This window comes from Gopherus evgoodei, chromosome 1, assembly GCF_007399415.2.
Source record: "Gopherus evgoodei ecotype Sinaloan lineage chromosome 1, rGopEvg1_v1.p, whole genome shotgun sequence".
In the NCBI taxonomy this organism is placed as follows: domain Eukaryota; kingdom Metazoa; phylum Chordata; order Testudines; family Testudinidae; genus Gopherus; species Gopherus evgoodei.
This window is the reverse complement of record NC_044322.1, coordinates 166835182-166860433: the sequence shown is the minus strand read 5'-3', so window position 1 is coordinate 166860433 and position 25252 is coordinate 166835182. Positions and strand designations below refer to the sequence as shown.

General features: G+C 37.6%; 1 protein-coding gene across 13 annotated transcripts in view; it reads left to right on the top strand.

Annotated features, from left to right (window-relative positions):
- Window positions 1-25252, top strand: part of SON (SON DNA binding protein) — a 68728-nt gene that overhangs the window by 24825 nt on the left and 18651 nt on the right. For all 13 annotated transcript variants that reach the window (XR_004002422.1, XR_004002419.1, XR_004002421.1 and 10 more), the window contains 3 exons: window positions 7352-7534; window positions 18222-18332; window positions 21305-21421. Coding sequence is in view for 10 of the 13 variants with exons in the window: in XM_030578611.1 (XP_030434471.1) it covers window positions 7352-7534; window positions 18222-18332; window positions 21305-21421 (411 nt within the window). In the remaining 3 variants the exon portion in view is untranslated. The remainder of the gene's footprint in view (window positions 1-7351; window positions 7535-18221; window positions 18333-21304; window positions 21422-25252) is intronic.

Sequence of the window (25252 nt, the reverse complement as noted above, 5' to 3'; positions counted from 1 at the left end):
TGCTCATGTTAAGAGATTCTGGCAACCATTTGGGTTTTCTTGTTATTTTTTGAACAGCTTTAGCACCCCTATGCTTTGAATCAGAGACTTGAAATTTAGCAGGGCTGTGGCCTTTGTATCAGGGATGTATGTGCCTCTTGCTGTGCCCTTGAAAATCTGACCAAATATGGCCAAATTATAACTCCTTGAAAAATCTTACTTCACACATGCTCAGTAGAGATTTTTTTCATATTTTATCTAAAATCTCTGAAGCTTTTATCCTTATTGAACATGCCTGAATCTCTCTTAGCACCTAGTGCTGACTAGGCTTCACGGTATGGTGATCAAAGTCCTGAAGAATATTAAAAAATGGACAATTAAATGAAATATTATGTTTTTAAGGCTGGCATTATTTGTTACCAGATAAGGCTCAGAATAATAAACAAGGCAATGTTACGGTGTAGAGACAGATACATATATACAGAAAACTAGCATGTAGCCTTGCATAATGCTGCTTATTTAAAACAGCCCTTATGCTGGCAGCAAGTACTTTATAGTTTAGAATGCAAATACATTTTTGTTAGTTTCATGTTTTCATATGCTCAAAACTTTCTGAGTTATTCAACTTTGGAGTAAAATTTTCCGTGTTTGTCTTCTCCCCAAAAGTGGATTTTTTTATTTTTTGAAAAATTGAAAATATCTTCAGCTGTTTTTTCAGGTTTGAGTGAGCGGAAAGAAAATGAAATATAGAACACTTTTTCCACTTTAAAACATTCTTGAATATGTGGAAAACTTGTGACTGAAGTTTGGAATATAAAACTTGGCATGTGTATAATTTAGGCTGTCAAGTGATTAAAAAAATTATCTGCAATTAATTGCATGATTAACATTTTTTACTGTGATTAAATAATAGAGTACCATTTTATATAAATATTTTTGGATGTTTTCCACATTTTTAAATATATTGATTTAAATTACAACACAGAATACAAAGTGTACAGTGCTCACTTTATATTTATTTTTGATTATAAGTATTTGCACTGTAAAAGTGATAAAAGAAATAGTATTTTTCATTTCACCTAATACAAGTACTGTAGTACAATCTGTTTATCATGTAAGTTGAACCTACAGGTTATGTATAAAAAATAACTGTGTTCAAAAATAAAAAAAATGTAAAACTTTAGAGCCTGCAAGTACACTCAGTCCTACTTCTTCCTCAGCTAATCACTCAGACAAACAAATATGTTTACATTTGCAGGAGATAATGCTGCCTGCTTCTTCTTTACAATGTCACCTGAAAATGAGAATAGGCGTTCGCATGGCACTGTTGTAGCTGGCGTTGCAAGATATTTATGTGCCAGATGCGCTAAAGATTCATATGTACCTTCATGCTTTGGCCACCATTCCAGAGGACATGTGTCCATGCTGATGATGGGTTCAGCTCGATAATGATCCAAAGCAGTGCAGACCAACGCATGTTCATTTTCATCATCTGAGTCAGATATCACCAGCAGAAGGTTGTTGGTTTTTTTGGTGGTTCAGGTTCTGTAGTTTCCACATCAGAGTGTTGCTTTTTTAAGACTTCTGAAAGGATGCTCCACACCTCATCCCTCTGAGATTTTGGCACTTCAGATTCTTGAACCTAGAGTCGAGTGGTGTAGCTATCTTTAGAAATCTCACATTGGTACCTTCTTTGCGTTTTGTCAAATCTGCAGTGAAAGTATTCTTAAAATGAAAAACATGCTGGGTCATCATCCAAGACAGCTATAATATGAAATATATGGCAGAATGTGGGTAAAACACAGAGCAGGAGACATATAATTCTCCCCCAAGGAGTTCATTCACAAATTTAATTAACACATGATTTTTTCAACGAGCGACAGCAGCATGGAAGCATGTCCTTTGGAATGGAGGCCAAAGCATGAAGGGGCATACAAATGTTTAGCATATCTGGCATGTAAATACCTTGCAATGACTGCTACAGAAGTGCCATGCAAAAGTCTGTCTCACTTTCACGTGACATTGCAAATGTACATTGTCTCCCATAAATGTAAACAAACTTGTTTCTCCTAGTGATTGGCTACAAAAGAAATAGGACTGAGTGGACTTGTGGGCTCTAAAGTTTTACATTGTTTTGTTTTTCAGTGCAGTTATGTAACCAAAAAAAAATCTACATTTGTAAGTTGCATTTTCATGATAAAGATATTGCACTACGGTACTTGTATGAGATGAATTGAAAAATACTATTTTATCATTTTTACAGTGCAAATACTTGTAATCAAAAATAAATATGAAGTGAGCAGTGTACACTTTGTATACTATGGTGTAATTGAATCAATATATTTGAAAATATAGAAAAACATCCAAAATATTAAATAGATTTCGATTTGTATTCTGTTTTTTAACAGTACGATTAGAACTGATTAATTGTGATTAATTTTTTTGAGTTAATCGTGTGAGTTAACTGCGATTGATTGACAGCCCTAGTATAATTACTGAAGACTATTCACATTGGTTGTTTTCATTTTCATTTACTAAATTTAGGAGCATTTGAAAAATGCATATTGAGCACATGCAGTAGCTTTCTGTTATAAAACTGGTTTAAATGACTAGTCTGAGTGCCCCCTCTTGACCTGCACCCTAGCAATTCTTGTCTAGCCTTTACCTGCTTTGTACACCTTTCAGAAAGCAGCTTGAAGTGATCTAAATGTGTAGATCAATTTTAGCTACCTAAGATGATCTAAAGGTTTAGACCAGTTTAAACTGCAAAAACATATAATTTATGGAAATGGAGCAGCTGGAGTACTGTCCAGGTGGGCATAGTTAAGCTCTTTTAAGTCTGGGATAATAAAAGTTAACCTTTATTCTGCCGCCTCTTTAAATTCAAGACAATATGTTATCTTAGGTGCATATATCTAAAGTGTATTGTTTCAGCTGATAACCTGATTATGTGATTGGATGCTCTTTTCATAAAGAGGCAGAGTTAAGGTTGCATGTTTATCTTAATTTTCATGTTTATTGATTTTTGTTCACCTTAATATTACACTAATACAGTTTTTTCTGTTAATAATTGTTTTACAGTCCCTCTTAATTCTCCGTTTGCCAATATCAAATATATTTTTAGCCAGTTTAGAATTAACAGATATTTAAATTGAATCAATATATTAAATTTGTTTTATATGGACTAATATTCATTAAATGTGGTACTTGTGTAGATCACCTACCATCTTAAGAAGTTTTTCATGTCTTACAGAGAGTTTTTGGTATATTTTTGCCAGGTTATCTACCATGACCAGGTGTTTGTGGAAATAGTCTGTGATGGAACTAGTCACGAGTATGAGATGCTTATTAAGAGGTAGCTACCCACTACAGAGGAGTGGCATCCACTTTATTACGCTATCGTTTCCTGACGCTACAAACTTCATAACACTTCTTTTTGTAGTACAAACAGAGCAGTAACGGGACTGTTGAAATGTTAGGTTTCTACAAAAACACATTTTTCTCCTTGGTGGAATTTTTCACCAGATCTTGGAACGGAAAGGTCTTTTTAACCACAGCTGGTAACCTTGTCTTTTTTATATTTGTAGCAGATGAGGTATCGAAGGATTTGGCAGGTCCTCAGGAGTTTTTAGTAAAGCTAGAAACTCCTGAAAACAGATGAGCCTTTTTTATTTAAACAGCATATTTAAGGTTGGTGTGGTGTTTTTTGGGGCGGGGAGGATGAGTTGCAGATATCGGTAGAAACACACTGACCTACTTTAAATGAATTCATTTTGAAATTAATTAGCATGGAGTTTAGCCACTCTTAATCTGCTGACAATTTGAGTAATCTCACTACACACTTTAGTTTCTTTGAGGTTGGGGGAAGAAGTAGTGGTTGCCTTCTTTACATATAAAGGCCTCAATCCTGTAAACACTTACAGGACGTCCACACTACCTGCCGGATTGGCTGGTAGCAATCGATCTATCGGGGATCGATTTTATCGCGTCTCGTCTAGACATGATAAATCGATCTCTGAACACTCTGCCGTCGACTCCAGAACTCCACCTGGGCAAGAGGCGGAAGCAGAGTCGACAGGGGAGCGCGGCCGTCGATCCCGTGCCGTGAGGATGGGAGGTAAGTCGATCTAAGATATGTCGACTTCAGCTACGCTATTCTTGTAGCTGAAGTTGTGTATCTTAGATCGATTTCCCCCTCACCTCCCTCCAGTGTAGACCAGGCCTTAGAGTTTCTGTACGTGGGAAAGTTTTACCAGTTATACAGGTGTAGGTAAACCAGTATCGTTATACTGGTATAACTCTCCATGTGGACACTCTTACTTTGGAGTAAGAGTGGCTTTTTTTGGCTTAGTTTAAATCCCTTCCAAAATGAGTGTCCAGAATAAGTCTGTCAACACAAGGAGTAATAACAATATAATCAGTGGTTTAAATTCATATCCTACTTTCTACTGGTATAACTTCTCTGTGTATAGAGAAGCTCTTACTCATGTGTTTAGCTATTTGCAGGATCAGGACCAACACCAGTCACATGAGGGCTGAGCAAAAGATATTGTCATTGCTGCTCAATGCAGAAACTAGAGGCTTAAAAATAGTTAATTGGGGGGCTAAGTTTTTGATTGAAGTCCATTGTGAGAGTCAAGAACAGTGAACGGAGCACATCCTCCATCACTTGCCTTCATTGTAAATCAATTTACCAAATGCACTGCCTTGTTTGTTGGGGACATTCAGCACCTGAAAATGGCAATGTCTAAGTGTTTGGACTTGCTGCATAATCGTTTACACACTGTTGTGGAACTTCTTTCAGGTACTGAGTGGGGGGTGGCGGGAAATGCTGACAAAGTTCTATGGCAAAATGGAAGCAGTTCTGCAGTGAGTGAGTGACTTGAAGAAAACGTCTTCACATCATACAGATTTAATTATTTTATACAGGACAACAAAGCATTTCAAAATAATACTGATGGACAGAGGAAGAGTTTAATGAAATGGGTGTACCAGAGAAAAATGGAATATGCTTATTGAATGTCTCTCTTCTCTCAAAGACTTACCAATATTCTAGGATCTTTGTTGCCTGCTGGAACTGTTGCTTTCATGCTGAGTGAAAGGCATCCCACTTAAAACAAACAAAACCCTTTTTCCTGGTACTGTTTTAGTATGCAGAAATCCTCAGTTGCAACACAGACTGCTGTAAATAGCAAGGAACTTAGAAATGCTGAACTTTGCATCTTCTCAAACTAAAATCTTTTTGGATTATATGTCAGCATTATTACAACACAAGACAAGTTTTGATCACCTTAAACACAGCTCAGGGAACTCTGGGACTTTATTTTTGCTGTATCCACAAAAAAACTGTGCCAAGGCTGAGGTGATCAGGAATGTGTTTTGTAAACCTGAAGAAGCTTCTGGTAATATATTAATTGTAGATGATAGTGTAGCTTTTGGACAGTATATATTGTATTCTGTCTGAGAACTGATTCAGTTTAATTAGATCCCATGGTTCCATTGCTGTTACTATTATCTTAACAAAAATAAAATATTATTTGGTTTTCATTATATATTTAAATCTCCCAAAAGGAATATGCAGTACAAGGGGAAGAGGGTGAGGAGAGTTCTTTATGGCAATGTTCTCTCTTGCTAGTGTGATCAGATATTTAGAGTGACTGTACCTTGTGGGCACTTAGTTTCCTGACTTCTCATTGAGAGGTGGAGTCTGTTAATATCCCCTCCAAGACATCAGTCCATCATCTGTGTACGACTCTAGCAGGTTTCTCTTTGGCTAGGTTTGCCTAAGATTTAATTGATCAAGATGATGGTGTTATAGTACTACAACTGTACATAGTATTGTGCAGTAAGTGAATTGCTCAGCCGGCCCTTACCATTAAGAGCTGATAACACAAAACCGCAAGCAGGAAAAGGAATATGTTGCAATACACAGATAGAGGGGAGACCCTGAGAGCATGGGACTTGGAATTAAGAACCCCTGAATTCTAATCCTAGTTTTGACACCAATTTCCTTTTGTGGCCTAGGCAAGTCGTGTAATGTTTCTGACTATTTCCCCATGTGAAAAGTGGGTCTAAATCTTACCTACCTCGCAGGAGTGTTGTGAGGAATAAATAATATTGTAAAGCTATTTGAAGATAGAAAGCACTATATTAGTGCTAAGTATTATTAGAACAAAGAGATATGTATATTCATAGCTTGAATACTTTACAGAATATAGGTGAGTTTTTTTAGAATTTTTTTGGGAGAGAGAAGGCACTGTTCAGGAGTCAAAACTAGATACATTCTTTCTGATGTATTAATTATAATTGTTCTTTATATACATGCTTTCCAAACAATGGCTTACAGTTGTTACTTTGTATACATTTAATTGTAGAACTATAGTAAGTTAATTTTATATGTACTTTAGAAGTTCTTTCATCCTGTCATTTTGGATATACTGTACACCGTTGAAATCAGTGATACCTGCACACTTGCTCTGTGTTGTTTTTATATTTGTATATTCTGTATAAGCATCACATGGCAAGATCTAGCTTTGACAGTGCATCTAGGTCTTGGTTTTCTTGGGCACATAACACTTGATCTTCTGTTTTTGCATGTTTTATTCCATAACTAAGTATATGTAGCATTCTACTTTGATAGTCCACTTCACTAAAACACGAGTGCAAAATGTCTCATCTCTATGACAAAATAGGAATATATTCTCTTCCAGAACGAAGTAAAGACATGGTGATGCTATTAAATGGTACTTTGAGTTACTTAGTTTTCAGTTTCTTTGTTTACCTGCATTTCCCCCGCATTTAATGCTGAAACTGTATATGTGCCAGAAGATTTAAAAAGCAATAATTTTAATTGTGTGAGTACAAGTATTCCATTAATGTAGCTGAAGCATTTATTTATTTTTATTTTGTGAAACATCATGATTTTCTAATGTGGAGGGGAAGGGTCCAAAGTCACATCTTGGATTTTTCACAGAGCAATCAGTATTTTCGTCACTCTTTAGAATTAGGCATTTCCTGTATTATTCTCATCATCAGCAATAATAATTTTCATTTATTTAGCACCTTTACTCCCTAATAATTCTAACACTGTTTATGAACTGAAAGGAAAAACTACCCGTTTAGGTGTCACTTCACTCTTCATATGTGAAACAAGGATCCAGTCTCAAAATTTTAAATAACATCTTCCCGATTTTAGTTCAGAGACTGTATCTTTAGAGTTTTAATTTTAATACCAGCTAAGGAAAGAAAATTGAAATAGTGTTTGGTGCTCAATGTTCACAAAACCTACAGTAATTGTTTCTGTGGAATAGGACCATGTATGCATATTGTGCTTTATCACTTCCTAATCGTAAAATGCTTCTTTTTCTTTAAGACCACTCCTATCGTAAAACCAGCACCAAAAAATCAGGTAACATTGACAAAGGAGTTCCCTGTCTCATCTGGGTCTCAACACAGGAAAAAGGAAGCTGACAGTGTCTATGGAGAATGGGTTCCAGTTGAGAAAAGTAAAGAAGAAAGCAAAGATGATGTTTTCCCCAAACCAGCTCTTGCACAGGTAGGGAAGGGAAATAACACATCTTATTTTACAAAAAGAAAGCTGTTACCTGCTCGCTCTGGGATCTAGTTGTAATCTTTGTAAAGAAATTGTTCATATCAGTAGTATTTGCCCTTTTAATGACTAAATCAGCTAACCTATTTTGGCTTTTGGAGATAGGCTGTTCATATGAGTGCTAATTATTGCAGGATATAGTCAGCCATGGTATTTCCGTCTGTCCACGGGTGACCTCTTAGTTTCTGTGAAATTTGATCTTTCATTTCAAAATAAAAACTAAGCTTCTAGCTCTTGTCATTGCCAAGAAAACATTCCAAGCTTAGTCTTCCTGAACCAGAGAACCTAAAACAATAGTTACCAATGGCCTACCAATGTTAAATCAACATCAACTTGAAATGTAATCACTTTAAAAAATGATTTGAAAGTAGTTTCCAGTACTACATATATATACCTGACTGTGTCTGCCCATTTCTGTAGTTTTACAATCACATTTTCCTAAATATTTGTCTTCTCTCTTGTTTTTTATGTAAAACCCACAAAATGTAAAGGAGAAATTGACTATGTATAAAGTGGTGCTGTCAAATACACAAAATAAACAAAGTGGAAAAAATAGAATAGTGAAATAGTCAAAATTTTCTTTAATCACTTTCAGTCAAAGTATTATTTTGTGTTTCTTGTAAATATAGTAGGCAAAACAAATATTTCACCTGCAAGTGTTGGTTTTTTCTTTTTAAAAACAAAAACCTGTAACATTTATTTTTTAATGCCAGAACTCTGTTAGCTGGCTGTTTCTTACTGAATTAATATATTTTTAAATTTGACAAGTTCAGTATTAAAGAACTATGTGTGAAGAGCTTCATTGAATGTATTTTAGTACTGGTTCAGAATTACATTGAAATGCAGTTGTTTTTTACTATTTATTAATTTAGGAAGTATTAACAGGTTTAGAATCCTTACCATGTAAATATTGGAAGCAAAAGAATAATCATTACAATAGTGAGCTTTTGTTTAAAGAGACATTATACCGGAATATAAACATCAGATCTCTATTTAGGAGGACTTTCCCATATTACAGAATGATCATCATTACAATACCTATGACATTTTGTTTTTAGTTATTTTATTTAATTGAATGAAATCTCCGATTATACATATTTAACATACCAGGATGTCTATCAAATGTAAATATTCAAAAAAATTGAACAGGTGTGGTGGGGTTTTTTGCAGGTCAATGTACTTTGTCTGAGTATTGAATAAAAGGTAACTAAATATCTAAGTATCTATTTGTCCTCTGTCTATTTTGCTGAGTACATAACTGGTGTGTTAATTTTTCTGTAATAACCGCCTTCCTTATTTTTGAGACATTCCTCTACAGTTGGACTATTTTTTTTTCCAATGAGAGTCTATCAGTAACTGAAGAGCTACTAGTAGATGAGAGATTAATTCTTCATTACTTTTTGTGTGACCGTTTCCTCTAGGAAGCCACATGAGGATTACCAAAGGATCATTTGGTAATAAATATCCAAAAATATTTGGTGATGGATTACATCCCAGTATTCTCTGATCAGTGGTCATGTGCCCCATATATGCATAAAATCTCTTCGTTCACTATTTCTCCCAACATTTGTTCCCATTCAAGTGTGTGTGTGTGTGTGTGTGTGTGTGTGTGTGTGTAAATAATCTGACTGGCGTGAGGTACCATTGAAACAATATCTTAAAGTAATATTCTTTTATTGTCCTACAGTCTGAAGTTGTTGGTACACTTTTCCAGACCAAACATTATTCCTCTGGTATAATTTTTCTATCCAGGTCCTTTTCCTAGCATGTGATATATGGACATTTTTTGTTAAGAAACTTGTCTGCAAAGATTTAATTAGTTATAACCTATTTGTTTCCTAATTGACCAGATGCCACCACTTCTATTAAAGTTAGGTTTCTGTATAAAACAATTTTTCTAAAGAGTTGAAAGAAATATAATGTCTAATGAAAAAGTACTGTTACCATGGAAGAATGGGCCAGTTAAAGTTAATTTTCCTCTCCACTTTAGAAAAGTTTCTTTACTCAGTAGCTGGTCAACCATGTATATTCCATTCATCTCCCAATTTTTAAAGCTCTCTGGTTTGTAATTTGGGTTAATATCTCGATTATTTGCAGTGGGTATCATTTGGCAAAGTAAAAGATCTTTTATGTCTAGTTCAATTGCTGATCTGTAGAGTAGCCTTACTATAGGATGTGTATAAATTTCTGGAGGGTGTGATTTTTTTTTTTTTTTTTTTTTTTTTAAATTCATGTTAGCCTAGTGATGCACACACCACCACAATGTTCTTGCTCCGTAAAGTGTTTGGATGAGTTAAAGTGCCTCCTGTCCACTACTGCTTTGGGCTGGCTGGCTTGATAGTGCCATAGAATATTTGGAACCAGCTAGTCCATCCTGTTTTAATGGGCTTGTACAAAGTATCTTCACTTTCTTTTGGTCTTATTCCAATAAAATCCTCTGTATTCCTGCTAGTTTTATTTGGAATCATCAAAGAAATATTTTGAAACAAGAAGCGTATCCTTGGCAAAATGTTAATTTTGACCCTAGCTGTTCTTCCCAATCAAAAAAATTGCATACTTCCATTGCATGCCATTTGCTGACGTAGTGTTTGACATTCAAATCATAGAATTCTTCAAGACTATTTAAGACTTGAATTCCCAGGTGTCTTCTAGAATTTGTTGCCCATTTGTACCCAAATGTTTTCTGGAGGGATAGCTTTTCAGAGCTGGACAAATTTATAGCTAGGTTTTTGGGTTTGGCAGGATTTACTTCAAATCTAACTCAAAGTCATAGATTTTTTTTTTTTAAGACATGAATTTTAGGGAAATATTTGGTTTATATAAAAATATTACATTACCTGTATTTAAAGCTATTTTCTGATGTGTTCCTGCAAATTTTATTCCTGTGATAGATTCCTTGTTCCTCATCGTTGTGTGAAAGGCTCCATGACCAGCACAAAAAGTAAAGGAGGCAATGAACATCCCTGCCTGCTCCCTCTGTGTAATTCAAACACGAGATTTAACCCCAGTAACTCACACAGCTGCTTTGGGGTTGGTGTCAAGAGTAGTTTTTCCCATTTAAGGAACTGGGGCCAGTGTACCTACGGAACAGAGTTTGAAATGGAAAGCTCCACTCTGTTCTATCAACAGCCTTCTCTGCATCAAGGGATGATGATTTAAAAAAAAACAAAACAAAACGGATCTTTTCGTAATCTGGTATGGTGAATGATCCCAAGAACTCACTGAATACTGTCTGACATTTGTCTATCCTTAGTGTATCCATTTTGATCTGGATTTACATAAGCTGAGAGCATGGACTCCAATCAGTTAACTAGTATTTTTACTAAATTTTTGTCATGATTCAACAGTGATGTGGGCTTATAAGAGCTGCTTAAGGTAAGGTCTTTTCTAGCTTTAGGGAGAATAACCACAGTAGCTTCTTTAATAGGTTGTGGAAGTTTATCCTTTAACAAAATAGCATTGAAGGTACCTCTCAAGGGACCCACTAATATCTCCTTAAATAAAGTAGAACCCCACTTATCTGACCCTCCATTACCTGGATCTCTGTATTAACCAAACAACTGGCGCACACAAGTCCAGGAGTGGGCGATCTCTCTTGTAGCCACTACACGGTGCTGCAGCCCCGCACTTTCCCATTCTCCCAATTATCTGATCTGGCTCCAGTCCCAATTAGATAAACTGGGTTGTGCTGTACCTTGTAAAATTATTAGGGAAAGCCATCCGATCCTGGAGTTTTACTATTTTTCATGACTTGCTTCACTGCTCGGATTTTTTCTTTTTATTTCTTTATCTAAAGTTTATAGTTTTTGTTTATCTTTGGCAAGCCTGCTACTTCCAGATATTTTTGAATAACTTTAAAGCTTGGAGGATCTGAGGTAAGAAGGTTTTATAATAAAAAGCAAAATTAGCACATAGTTACACTCCCTGATGAAATATCTTTTTTCTGATTGGTTTTTAATTGGTGGAACAATTCATTGCTCTTGAATCCTTTTTAGCTTTCAAGCCAATAGCCTATCAGTTTTATTTCCTTTTTCAGAAACTGTTTGCTTTGTATACCTAAGGGGCATCTGTCATCAACACATTCAATTTCCACATATTTGTTAATTGTTCGTACACTTTTTTGGAACCTGTGTTTTTTATAAAAGTCTTGGAGCCTTTTTATCTCCTGTTTTAGTTCTGCCTTTTCTTGAGTTCTTTCTTTTTTTCAGCTGAGAGGCTGTGCATATCAATTAGCCCCTAACCAGTGCCTTACATGCTTCCCAAAGAAGGCCTCTTTTTGTATTGTCTGTATCATTTATTTATACATCTTGAAGAAGCAAGCAGTTCATTTTCCAAAAGATTAATGTTTGGGACCCACACCAGCTATCAAATATTGCTTCCACTGGTGCATGATCTGACCTAATGTTGCCAGTTTCTGCAGATCTTGTCAGCTTCATTAAGGATTTAGAGATTGACATTAAATCTAGTCTAGCATATAACTGATACGTGTATGAATAACAGTGTAATGTCTTTCACCTTGTTGCAGTTCTGCTTCCCTATCATATCTGTCCCAGAAAGGATTCATGTATAATCTCCCCTTCCCCAAAGTGTTGCAGTATTTTAAAGAAGTCCTTAAAAAAGGTTTTGGGTTTTTTTTTTTTTTTGCTTTCGATTGGAAGCATACACTAAGCCCATTGTTATTAATAACACAACAATTGTGCCCTTCAACAAGATAAGTCATCCCTCCTTCTTCTTAAATTGATTATTAATCTGAAATATACATGGTTAGCAAATACTATGCCCACTTCCCCTCCCCCCCTTCTTTGGCTGAAGCAGAAAATGTCAGCTGAAACCAATTACCTTGCATGTCCATAATTTTCCCCTCCTGAAAGTGAGTTTCGTGAAATAGAAAATAATCTGAGTAGTTTTTGTTTTTCAATTCTTCCAGGGCTTTTTACCTTTTAATCACATAATTTAGCCTTTTGACATTCAGAGACATTACTTCCAAAGAAAGAGCCACTTTTCTGATAATTCCCCTCATTTCCCTTAGTTTAAAAATAAAATACCAACAGAGCTTATAATCAGCCACCAAATGACTGCTTTGCTGATCCTAAATCCTCATACTCTCCCCACTTGGATTACTTCTCTTCAATCCAGAGGGGAGGTACTTCTGCCTTTAGGGGTAGATTACCATCTGATCATTTGAGTTACATGGGGAATTTATACAGAACCCTGCCGAAGGCTACTCCCATCCCCTCTCTATTTGCTCCAGTTTCCACCATACCTGGGACCTCCCTTCCTACTGCCCCTTATTGACCTTTATTTTCTCTACTTTTTTAAATAAAGAACACAGCAATCAGAGTTATGATCACCCCAGTTGAAGCACATTTCATACTGTTCCTCTTCTAACATAAACATAGTTAGTTTACAACAGTTAATTCTTGGTGACTCCCAAGAAATCCCTTGTAGGTTATTCATCAGGTATCTGTGTTCTCCTGTTCAGCTTCAATTCTGTCATTGCAATATGTTCTCTAGAGGCCCTTCTCTTTTCTTTTCCTATCCTCCTTTTTTGGGTTTCATCATCTGTCACTATTCTTCTAGCATTTTATCCTTGATTTCTACTTCTGGAGTATCTGCTTGTGTGTCTGAGATTTGGAGCTCTATTCCATATGAGTAAATCCCTCCCCCTCCTTGTTTAAAGTCTCTTACTGTGTTTTGCAAGTTGAAAGAGAATTTAAATAGAAATCCTCATCTATAGCAAATATCTTCCTGTGTGAGTGCTGGTGTAATTTCTCACAGTGCTTTCTTCTTTTTTAAGGTTGGGGCAGAGAGGTTATGGAAAATTTGCAGCTTGTGGCATTTGAGTATGAGCTTTGAATGCTCCCTTGCTTTTTTCCTAATTAAGTCTTTCTGCAGATATAATGAAATTTCACAATTAGATCTCTGGGTCTGTTACTGTTAGGCTACGTCCAGACTACCCGCTGTATCGGCGGGTTAAAATCGATTGCTCGGGGATCGATATATCGCGTCTAATCTAGACGCGATATAGCGATCCCCGAGCGCGCTTATATCGATTCCGGAACGCCATCAACCCCAACAGAGTTCCAGAATCGACAGGGAGAGCCGCGAACATCGATCCTGCACGGTGTGGACGGGTGAGTAATCCGATCTTAGATATTCGACTTCAGCTACGTTATTCACATAGCTGAAGTTGCGTATCTAAGATCGATTTCCCCCCCCATAGTGTGGACCAGCCCTTAGGCTCAGTTGGGGGCAGCATTGCTGTATGTGCTCTCTCTACTTTCACCCCTTGCAGAGAGCTGAGATTTAACAAATCCACAGTTGAAGTGTTTAGATACTGGCTGCCTCTTTCAGTGTTTTCAGGCAGTCCCTTAATTCTGAGGTTATTTCTTTTCACTCTGTTTCCTGTATTATCCAATTTTAGCTGCCCCTCTCTCTCCCCCTCCCTGCCCCCCATCAGTGCCATGAAGCTCTGCAGCTCTGTCTGTCACTTGCTTCTCTTAGGCCAGCCTCTAGCATAGTGACTCTGTCTCCCAAGTCAGTAACTTCCTATTTTACTGTAAGAAGCTTGCTCCTCAGATCCTCTCTCATGGTCTTAATCTCAGAAATCAATTTGCAGATGTCTACCTTGGTAGCCATTTGATTCTCTTCAGTCCTGACATTTCTGTCTGATTTGGCTGCCGGGTACTTACTATTTAAATGTTCAGGTTTTGTTTTTGTTTTTGAGAACCCATCTTCTGCAACCTCATGCTCTGTTTTTTTGTGTGTTTTGTAGGTTTAGGAGGTTGTTGGAGGCAGATTACTTTGCTGTCCCCTCAGAAGTCAGTCCATTTTAGTCCACCCCACCTGCTGGTCTCCTCATTTTTTTCTTTTAAGGGGAGGGTGTCCCTTCATCCCACCTGCCTAAGAATTGCTTGCATACCTATCAAAACAAAAAAACATACCTGGCTTCACTTTGAGATAGAACCATGCTCTGGACCATCCCAGTGCATTTTGTATCTGAATGATTTCTTTGTTAGATTATACAGTTCTTAGAGCCAGGACCATATTTTCTTTTATGCATTGTGCTGTACCAGGTACACTATTATTGGAGCTTAATTAATAGATCTAACAAATGCGAATTGGTCCCATTCGTCTCACTGAATTATTAACTGTGAAACCTAATGGTGACCATTCAGATATCAGTCCACATTGGCCTCAGGAATCAGAGGATCATGCCTATTTTGTGTGGGACATTTTTTAATTTACTGCACTAGCTTCAGAATAAGCTGTCAAAATTGCCCCCTGTAACTAGTTTACTTCTGACCATTTTAGCAGAAGTATCCAACTAATGTAATTATTCAGTGTGGTTGGAGATGGGAGAAAAAAAATATGGTTGTTAGCCTTCTCCCAGCTTCAGGATTTCTCTTGAAAAGATGAATGCTGGTGGAGAGAGAAGAGTAGACTCTCTATGTACTAAAGATGCTGGGCCTATTGAGAAGTTTAGTGGCAGCTGGCCAAGGAAGCATGTGGAGGGAGTTTTATTCTGCAGTGAACTCTACAAGTCTGAAAATGTTTACTGATTTACTTAATTGTTGTAGATATGTAAACTGAGAGGTACCTATCTCGTATTCTGCACACACCCCCTAATTAAAAACGTAATCTTTGCAGCCAGTGTAACACAAAATCCAGCAGCATCCCCATGAAATATAGTTTGGCATATCCGTCTGCCAAAATAGTCCTCAGTGCCGTAAGATTTTGCATCATTTTTGTGGGGACAACATTAGTGTTGAAATTCAGAAATGGAGAGCAAGAGTTCTTCTACAGAGGATAAAATGTTGAAATTCATGTTATTGTTTAGTCAAGTAAAACAGTATCTTTCTTTACTCCAAGCATTTTCCAAGACCCAAAGCTACATAGAGTAATGCAAACCACTACTGTCTCAAATATGGTGACCAACCATGAGGGAGAATTCTTTCTAAGTAGGGTGTCTGCTAATAGGCCTTGATCTAGCAAAGCACTTAGTTAAAAGGTACACATGTACTTATGTGACTAGTCCTACTGACTTGAGTGAGCTATTCACATGCGTAAGTGCATTGCTGGATTGGGGCTTTAGAAAGGAAGATAAATTTTGGTGAATAGAATAATCTTAAAATTTTAAGAGGCTCTGTCAACACAAAAAAGTATATGTTGTACACAAATTTATTAACACCTTACATTATTACTGGAATTTGTTTTAATTAACTTTGTCACTGTTTATGCTGCTTGTTTATGTTCTGCAGTTCTCTGCATAACACAGGAATTCCTTTACCGGTCCATCTGGTCCACTATCTGACTGGCCAGTACCAAATGCACAATTATGGAATAACGTACCCATATGGAAAGATTCCACCTAATCACAGACAATGAGTGGTTGTCGTCTTTTCCCCATAAACATGAAGGTTTATATCCCATGTATAAAAATTAGTTATCCTGTTTTATGTAATTCTAGATGTTCTCATTTTTCTCATTTCTAGTCTTTTTTTTTTTCAAATCCTTGGTTTTAATTATTTTCAGCGTCAGTGAGCTGTCAGTTAATTGTGTCTGTGTAAAATATATATTCACTAGTTTTAACTTAATTTCCTTTCAATTTTATTGGATACTGTCTTTTATATTATGTGAGAGGCTAAATAGGAACACCCAGTTTACCTTGTCTGTACCATTCATTGTACTGATTATTTCTGTCATGTCTCCTCTCTAAAGTAAACAGTACCAGTCTTTTCAATCTCTCTCATTCGGAAGTCTCCATACCAGTCACCTGTCCCTGGACCTTTGTTTCTCTCTTTTTTGAGATACGGTGATCCAAAATGAACACAGTATTCTAAGTGAGAGTGTACCACTAAAAAATATGATTGCTTTATACTGCTTATTTTCTATCCCGTACTTGTACCTCTTAACACTTTTGTTTTTGTTTTTGACCACTGATGTGCATTGAGCAGAGGTTTGCCTGGAGCTGTTCCAGTTGGTTCACCCATGTCTCTTTCCTGAGAGTTTCAAGAAGTCACTAATGTCTATGACAGAAGTTCAGATTCCTCTTCTATTAAAAGGCATTTTGGTTCACCTATTTTTGCATTTAAGTTACTTGCATTTGTGTATAGAAATTTATAATTTATTTTTGCCCTGTATTCATATTTAACTCCTTAGTCTGACGTTATTTTCCAGAATTTGATTTCAGAAGTTCCACTGTAACTTTTATCCTGTTCTTCACCTGATACCGAGAGAGATTTAAATTCTAAGTAAATGTCTTTATCCTGAGTGTCCCCACTGCATGCATTGTATTTCCACTCGTGCCTATGAATTTTTAGAGGGGATTATTAAATAATTTTCTGTGCCAGCAATCAGGTTCTACTTTGGTTAATTGTATTTTATTTTTAGGTGCTCAGTACAGCAAAGTCTAGGTTTCACACTTCAGGGAGAATATGTAAAAAGAGATGTAATTGAAATTTAAGAAAAAAATTCCTATGATCTTCAATTTTATAAAAGTTTGATTTTACAAAATTTAATTTGGGGCATATTTAAGTTACCTGTATGCTTTCAAAGTGAATTAACTTCCAAAGATGATACCAGAATTTGGATTGCTGTGTCTGAATGTGATATTGGTTTGTACTGATTTTTTTTTATATGGTGAGATCAGCCATTTGCTATCACCTCTTTGCTTCAGGTTAAGTGGTAGGAAACAGCAGTGTGTCATGGTTACCCAGCAATAGGCCAGTCCCAAACCACTCTTCTTCACTGTGAAATTGATATCTACGTGGCCTGCCCTCTTAAAATTGCATTCCTGTTTCTGTTCAGTAGTGTGTTTTGGATGCCTTTGGGTTTTAGGTACACCCCAGAATAATTTTGCATTATCTGGAGCAGCATGTCCTTTGAAGTCCTACTGCAGCTAGGAGGGAAGAATTCTGAAACAGGTTTAAGAATAAAGGTGCTGTAGTCTGTGAATGAGCAGAATAAGTACATCCTTTTGAAGAAATTAGAAGCAAGTGATTGAGAGAGAAAGAGAAGAGGTCTTAAGTAGATGAATTAGACTAAATCCAGATTGATAAAATGCATGTGATACAAGTATGAAAAGTTGCACTACATTGGAGAAATACCAGTGTGTATTAAAACATGAATCCTAACAGGAACTGCTCTTTATAAAGAAATTTTGCTTATGTTTCTGTGGGACCTGACCTTTTACATTTAATTAATTATTCTGCATTCTAGTATTTGACAATATAAAATATATTTATAGCATTTAAAAAAATATTTTTCAGTTTTATACATCTGGAACATTTGCTCTATTTCTCTTTGTTGAAAATAAATATAAAATTGAAGCTTACTAGGCTAGTGATTGTTGACCAATTTATGAACATGCTGGAACTGCAAAAAGTAATACCACTGTATTGTACTTTATCCCTACACAATTTATATTAATTTTATAAAACTCAGATTATACATGTTTAAGAAGCAATTGTTAGATTAACTTTTTTTTTGTAGAATCTGTTTTCCATTTCAATTTACTACTTTCAACACAACTTTTGTAGCATATCTCCTTATTTTACAATAAATGCTTCTAGAGCAAGAACACATTATTGACCTCTGTTTTAAAAAATAAATAAGCTGTATTTCTTCCTAGACTGTGGACATCTCTACAGCAATGAATGAACGAACAATGGCTCAGAAGAGGCTTACAGAAAATACATTTGACTTAGAGGCCATGTGCTTGTTAAATCGTGCACAGGAACAGGTAGGTTCCACTCTGTTTTTTCTTTATCAAAGTTTTTTGAAGTCAGTGAAAAATGATGCTAAGTTTTTTTAGATCAGGCCGCTTTCTCTATATAAATACCCAAATATGGATTTTAGGAGTCTGACTTTAGGGACTCAGATTTGAAAATTTTAGTTTAAATTTTTACCACAGAGTATTTATTGTTGGTGATACTTAAGCCGGAAGTAAACCAACTTGATTTTCAGGCCTGGTCTACACTACGCATTTAAACCAATTTTAGCAGCGTTAAACCGATTTAACGCTGTACCCGTCCATACTACGAGGCTCTTTATATCGATATAAAAGGCTCTTTATATCGGTTTCTGTACTCCTCCCTCACGAGAGGAGTAGTGCTAAAATCGGTATTACCATATCGGATTAGGGTTAGTGTGGCCACAAATCGACGGTATTGGCCTCCAGGCGGTATCCCACAGTGCACCACTGTGACCGCTCTGGACAGCAATCTCAGCTTGGATGCAGTGGCCAGGTAAACAGGAAAAGCCCTGTGAAATTTTGATTTTCATTTCCTGTTTGCCCAGCGTGGAGCTCTGATCAGCACGGGTGGCAATGCAGTCCCAAATCCAAAAAGAGCTCCAGCATGGACCGTACGGGAGATACTGAATCTGATCGCTGTATGGGGAAACAAATCTGTTCTATCAGAGCTCCGTTACAGAAGACGAAATGCCAAAACGTTTGAAAAAAAAATCTCCAGGCTACACAGTGCTGCATGACAAGCGTAACGGGAAGCCAGAGACTCAAACGGACGCTCATAGAGGGAGGGAGGGGGTACTGAGGACTCCAGCTATCCCACAGTCCACAGCAGTCTCCGAAAAGTATTTGCATTCTTGGCTGAGCTCCCAATGCCTGTAGGGTCAAACACATTGTCCGGCGTGGTTCAGGGAATAGCTCGTCAATTTACTTCCCTTTCCCCCCCCCACGTGAAAGAAAAGGGAAAGAAATAGTTTCTTGACTTTTTTCAGTGTCACCCTATGTCTACTGAATGCTGCTGGTAGACGCGATGCTGCAACAGTGAAGAGCAGTATCCGCTCCTCTCCTCTCCCTGGTGGCAGACGGTACAATATGACTGATATCCGTCATCACTATCAGCCCGTGAGTGCTCCTGGCTTGCCTCAGGTGAGGCCGGCCGGGGGCGCCTGGGTAAAAAATAGGAATGATTCCTGGTCATTCCCAGTAGATGGGACAGAACGGCTGGTAACCGTCCTCATCATAGCCACTGGGGGCTGAGCTCCATCAGCCCCCTCCCTTTCCTGTGTAAAGAAAAGATTCTGTACTGCCTGGACTATCATAGTAGCGGGATGCTGGGCTCCTCTCCTCCGCACCGTTTAATGTCCTGCCTGGACGGTCATAGCAGCGGGAGGCTGCCTCTCCCTCATTTTATCTCACTAACAAGTCACTGTTTCTTATTCCTGCATTCTTTATAACTTCATGACACAAATGGGAGGGACACTGCCACGGTAGCCCAGGAAGGTTGGGGAGGAGAGAAGCAACGGGTGGGGTTGTTGCAAGGGTATCCCCCGTGAATGGCATGCAGCTCATCATTTCTGCGGGATCTGACATGGAGCAGCTGTACTCTCTGATGCCCTGCTTCTCTAGTACACTTGCCCCAAGTTCTAGGCAGGACTGACTCTGTTTTTAGAAACCGTAAAGGAGGGATTGACTCGGGGAGTCATTCCCAATTTTGCTTTTGCGCCCCTGGCTGACCTCAGCCAGGGGCACCCATGATAGCAGCAGACAGCACAGAAAGACAGATAACCGTCATCTCATTGCCAAATTACCCTGGCAGCAGACGGTACAGAACGACTGGTAACCATCTCTGCTATCATGCAAAAGCAAATGAATGCTGCTGTGTAGCGCTGGAGTATCGCCTCTGTCCGCGGCATCCAGTACACATAAGGTGACTGTAAAAAAAAATAATAATAATAAAAAGAAAAGCTGAACAGGCTCCATGGTTGCCATGCTATGGCGTCTGCCAGGACAATCCAGGGAAAAAGGGCGTGAAATGATTGTCTGCTGTTGCTTTCCTGGAGGAAGGAATGACTGATGACACTTACCCAGAACCACCCCTGACAATGATTTTTGCCCCATCAGCCACTGGGCTATCAACCCAGAATTCTAAGGGGCAGGGGAGACTGCGGGAACTATGGGATAGCTACGGAATAGCTACCCACAGTGCAACGCTCTGGAAATCGACATTAGCCTCGGACCATGGACGCACACCGCCAAATTAATGTGCTTAGTGTGGCCGCGTGCACTCGACTTTATACAATCTGTTTTATAAAACTGGTTTATGTAAAATCGGAATTATCCCGTAGTGTAGACTTACCCTTAGATTGCAGGGCTGGAAGTTAAAAGGTGATGCTAATTTTATTTGTAAATATATGCCCAGAATAATTGTGATGAGCACAATATAAAAAACTAGGCAGAGTTCAAGTGTGAGTCCTTGAGAGAATGCTATTTAAAAAAAAAAAATCATCTTTCATAGTAAAACAGTACTTTAAATATACCATAGCCTAGGATATATAAGGCATACCATAGTTTACCTGGTGATTTTTGAGTTTCACATGTCTGATTAAGGAATTGACCAGAAATAGTTTTTCCTAGTCCTGAAAAAGATTATAATTATGAGGAAAAGGGGTTCGGGGGAGACAGTAATAATTTTTGTACTTACCTCTGGACAAATACTTTACAAAAATGATGAAAGGAGTTGTAGTAAGATGGTAAAGAACAGGGAGATGACTTGTTCATGATCACACTATGGTTTACATGTTTTAAAGTAAAAATAGTTCTAAATTATAACCATCTAGTAACTTCCTATTTTTTTAATAGGGGTAGGGGGTGGGAGAAATGTTCATAACACAAATTGCATGGATCTTTACATTTATGGAGAGAAGTTGCAGATTTTTATTTTGTTTTTATGCTGATTTATCTTGTAGATTGATGCTTGGGCGCAGTCAAACTCTCTACCGGGCCAATTCACAGGAAGCACTGGAGCACAGATTTTGTCCTCAGATGAGTTGTCCAACAGCGGTCCCCAAGCCTGGATTAGAAAGGTAGATGATATGCAGACAAATATGTCCAAATATCAAATGATAAATAACATTGAAATTATTGGAAGATACGAAAAATGGCACACTAAATTGTTAACAGTCTACTACAATGTACTTGGGAAATATACTATACCTTTAACTGAATTAATTTACTATATGTGTTCAATCTTGGCATAATAACAACGCATATCAATCTAGCTGTGCGCTAAGGTGTTCATGTGGACAGGTTTTCTGATGCATAAAGAGCTTGATAAGTGCATTATGGAAATTTAAAAAAAGCACGGCTGGTATTTGAAATAGATTGGTTCACAAATTCTATTACTGTTGATGTGCTGAAATGATATCCATAGTCTTGGGTATTGTTGCAGTGGTAGGTCCTCAATTAAGCTAATCTGTTTGGAATGTACTGGTCAGGGCCTGATCCTGATGTAATTGAATTCAGTGGTGTTTTGGTATTGACTTCAATGGGAACAGGATCAGCACTTCTGTCCCAAGATGAATTGTTCTGTTTGGATTAGTTCCATCCATTTGCTTTCTTGCTTCTGTTTGCATTACATAACACCATTTCTGCAAGCCAAATATTTTGAAATATTAAAATAGGAATTGCAGCTGGTTTATTGATCTAGTATCATCAATCATCTAGATATTTGTTAATAAGAGAAATAACAGCCTATCAGCTGATTAAAATGTGTCGTACAATTTTATGTTTTTGTAAATTTGTTAATATTTCATATTTTGTCTTTGAAAATCAATGTTGAACAAGTTCTGTTTCAGTGAATAAAATTGGGGAATCTAAGAGATTTCCATTTTTACAGGCAAATAATCATGAGTAACAGCACTCACTCTGGCAAAGGTTGCAGCAGTTGAGTTTGTTACAAGACTGATTTTGCTCATTCTTCTACAATCCACAAAAAAGTTATAGGATTCTCAAAACTAGTAAGTTAGGTTTGAAGCTTAGGCAGAAATTTGACATGAACTGAACAAGAGGTTCTTGAATCATGACACTCTCTAAAAATAGAAAGTGTTCACTGAAGTTCAAAACTCTAACCTCCTCTCTCCCCTGCCCCAACACGCTTTGATTTAAGACAATAGAAAGGAAAGAGAGACTTGTTAGATGGAAATTTTTCTGGGATCTTGATGAGATCTAGGGCTGAGGACCAACGATTACTTTGTGAAAGTCTTAATTTAAAAAGTTATTTTGAATTTGTAACGTTGCTTCAGAGTATCAGTTCCAGTGGTTAAAAATAGAGTCTTTACCTTTTTCCTGGCAGAGAGAGACTTCAAAATGAAAACCACTCAGCAGAGAGGCTTATCAGTGAGGAGAAAAGGAGAACTTTTCCACTAAAAGGCTTGTGAAGGAGGCCAGTAAGCCTTCCTAAGGCTCTCTGGGGTTCTCTCTTCCTGCAAACCTCAGGAGATTCCCAAGACAAGGCTGGAGAATGCCCCTTTGATCTCCGCTTTCCCAGGCCCCCCTGTTTTCATCCATCTCTCCTTCTTTGACATTCTTTGATGGTCTTCTGTGGCTTGCTGTTGCAGGACTGTCCTTTTAACAAAATGCATGGAGTGGAGAAGGCAGGTGTGTTTTCCCTCTGCCTTTTTCTCCTGCACTCCTGAGCATGTCATCCCTCTCAAAAGATATTCATGTCTCTGTGGGGAGAAACATGTAGAGAACTGACCTCTGGCTTGAGAACGCAGGTGTTACCAGAAACAGAAAGCTCCAGATGGGGACATGGTGTTCAGCAGCGAATGTAGGAGGAGTAGGCAGGGAGAAGCACTAGCACTTCTATCCTTTCTCTAACCAATAGACATTCTGTGGTTTGCAGCAGCAGAACTCTTCTCTGGCAGACCATAAGAGAATCCATTGGGTGGAGAAGTCAGGGAGGTATTCTTGCTTCTCCCACACTTTCTCCTGCATAGTTGAACTGTTCCTCAGATTGACCTCTTTGCTCCTTTCAGCTTCCCTATTCCCCATGTACGGCCACCAAAATTCTGGGGTTAAGAGGTGACCACAATCACAAACCCAATCTAAAGGGCTTTGGGGGCCCACACAAGTCTCTTAGAGCTTGCAGGAATTGTGGTACTATTGATGAGTCTCTCAACGCTTACTTAGAGGGTTGATTAACTTTACAAGGTGGACCTCAGCTCTGTGGATGAGATGGGAAAATTTCACGCAAAAGGCAAAGCAGGCACACAGCGTTTCGAGTGCATATTATCTTTCAGGAATGGTAGTTTTAAAAAAATGAACAAACTTGTAAATGCAGAGTTCAGGTTGCATTTCTCAGGCAAGGTGCCGGAACTACCTTAACTCTGCTCTTGTAGTGATGCCCTGAGAAATTAAACTCATGCTCCGTTATCCGTCATACCAAAATGTTAAATTTCAGTTAGTAACCACAAAAAGTGGAGTGTCTTATTCATAGCTATGTAATGGTACTGCTGCTTTATGGCTGTCCTTACAGTCATACACAGCAGGCACAAAGAAATGTTAGAAATTTCTGTTACAAATAGCATACTGAAAGCAATCATGCCTGTCTTTACTAAGGGCCCTGCCCTGTAAGGAGCTGGAGGCATGCAGCACTTTGCAGAATCAAAAGTGTCAGTAGAGACAGAGTTAAAGTGTTTCCATATGCAGACATCGCACTTAGTATGACAGGTATGTATGAAACAGATTATAAAACCAATGTGTGGTGTACATTTTTGATCTTCTAAATGCAAAGATGATGATAGGCATATCTATGAGGCAAGCTAAGTTAGTTGGGGTTGCTTGTTTGAGAAATGCAACCTTAACTCTGCATTTCCTGGGTTTCCAAAAATTTAATTAGTATTTTTGGAAGGTAATATGTAGTGAAACTGCTATGTACCTGCAACCTTAATGTCACCTTAATAAAATTTTGTGTGGCATGTAAGTTCATTTACTTAAAATGGTTAATATGGCAGATTGAATAACTGTGGCATTCCAACTAGCAGTGTTTTTATTTTCTTTAGTTTTAGCAATGTGACTGATTCATAATGTTTGGATGTCGGGTTGTTGAACAATATTCCCAAAAGAACAACTTTCTGTAGGATTCATTTTATCCCATTGATACAGTTGTGACAAATATTATTTTTTCTGAAAAGTGGTTTTCTGTTTATCATCAATGATGTAATCAGTTCACAAATGTGGAAATTATTAACCTATTACATATAGTATGTATAGGATAAATTCTGTCTGGAGGCTGATGACTTGAAACAAAAGAAAACAAAACAAAGCAGAATGTTGCTGTACAAAATATCATTTGAGGGGAAATAGGTAAAATATTTTGGTCAAGCAAGTTCTTTTGAGGCTTACTCTTGTTTAGACTTTCCCAAAGCCACTAGTTGCTTCTAGATCAATAAACTCTACCATGTTTATTATACAACAAATACATTTTTCCCAAAACTAGGTGTTTTTTTTATTTGTTTTGTTAACTGGGTTCTTTTTTTATAACACATTGCACAGTGTAATGGCTTTTTTGTTGATTTGTGTATTACTGTAAAACAAGGCATTTTCAGGACTGTTATAAAGCTATATTTAGGGCTAGACATTTTAAAGAGGTAAAATCCTGTCTTCTTCATTCCCTTGTGCTCACCACAAGTGAGTATAACTCCCTCCGCCAGTAGATGGAGACAAGAAAAAAAAAACTCTTGTGATATTACTTCCTCTTGAGTGGAGAGTTGTCTGGCTGTCGCTGATCTTACAAGAAGTGGAGGCCTTTCAAGTTATCACGTGCTCATCACCTTCAGGCTTGTCTGCTACGGTGTGCTATGCTTGGGGATGAAAGTAAAGGCTGCTCTGATGTGGCTTATGCTCCGTGGGCT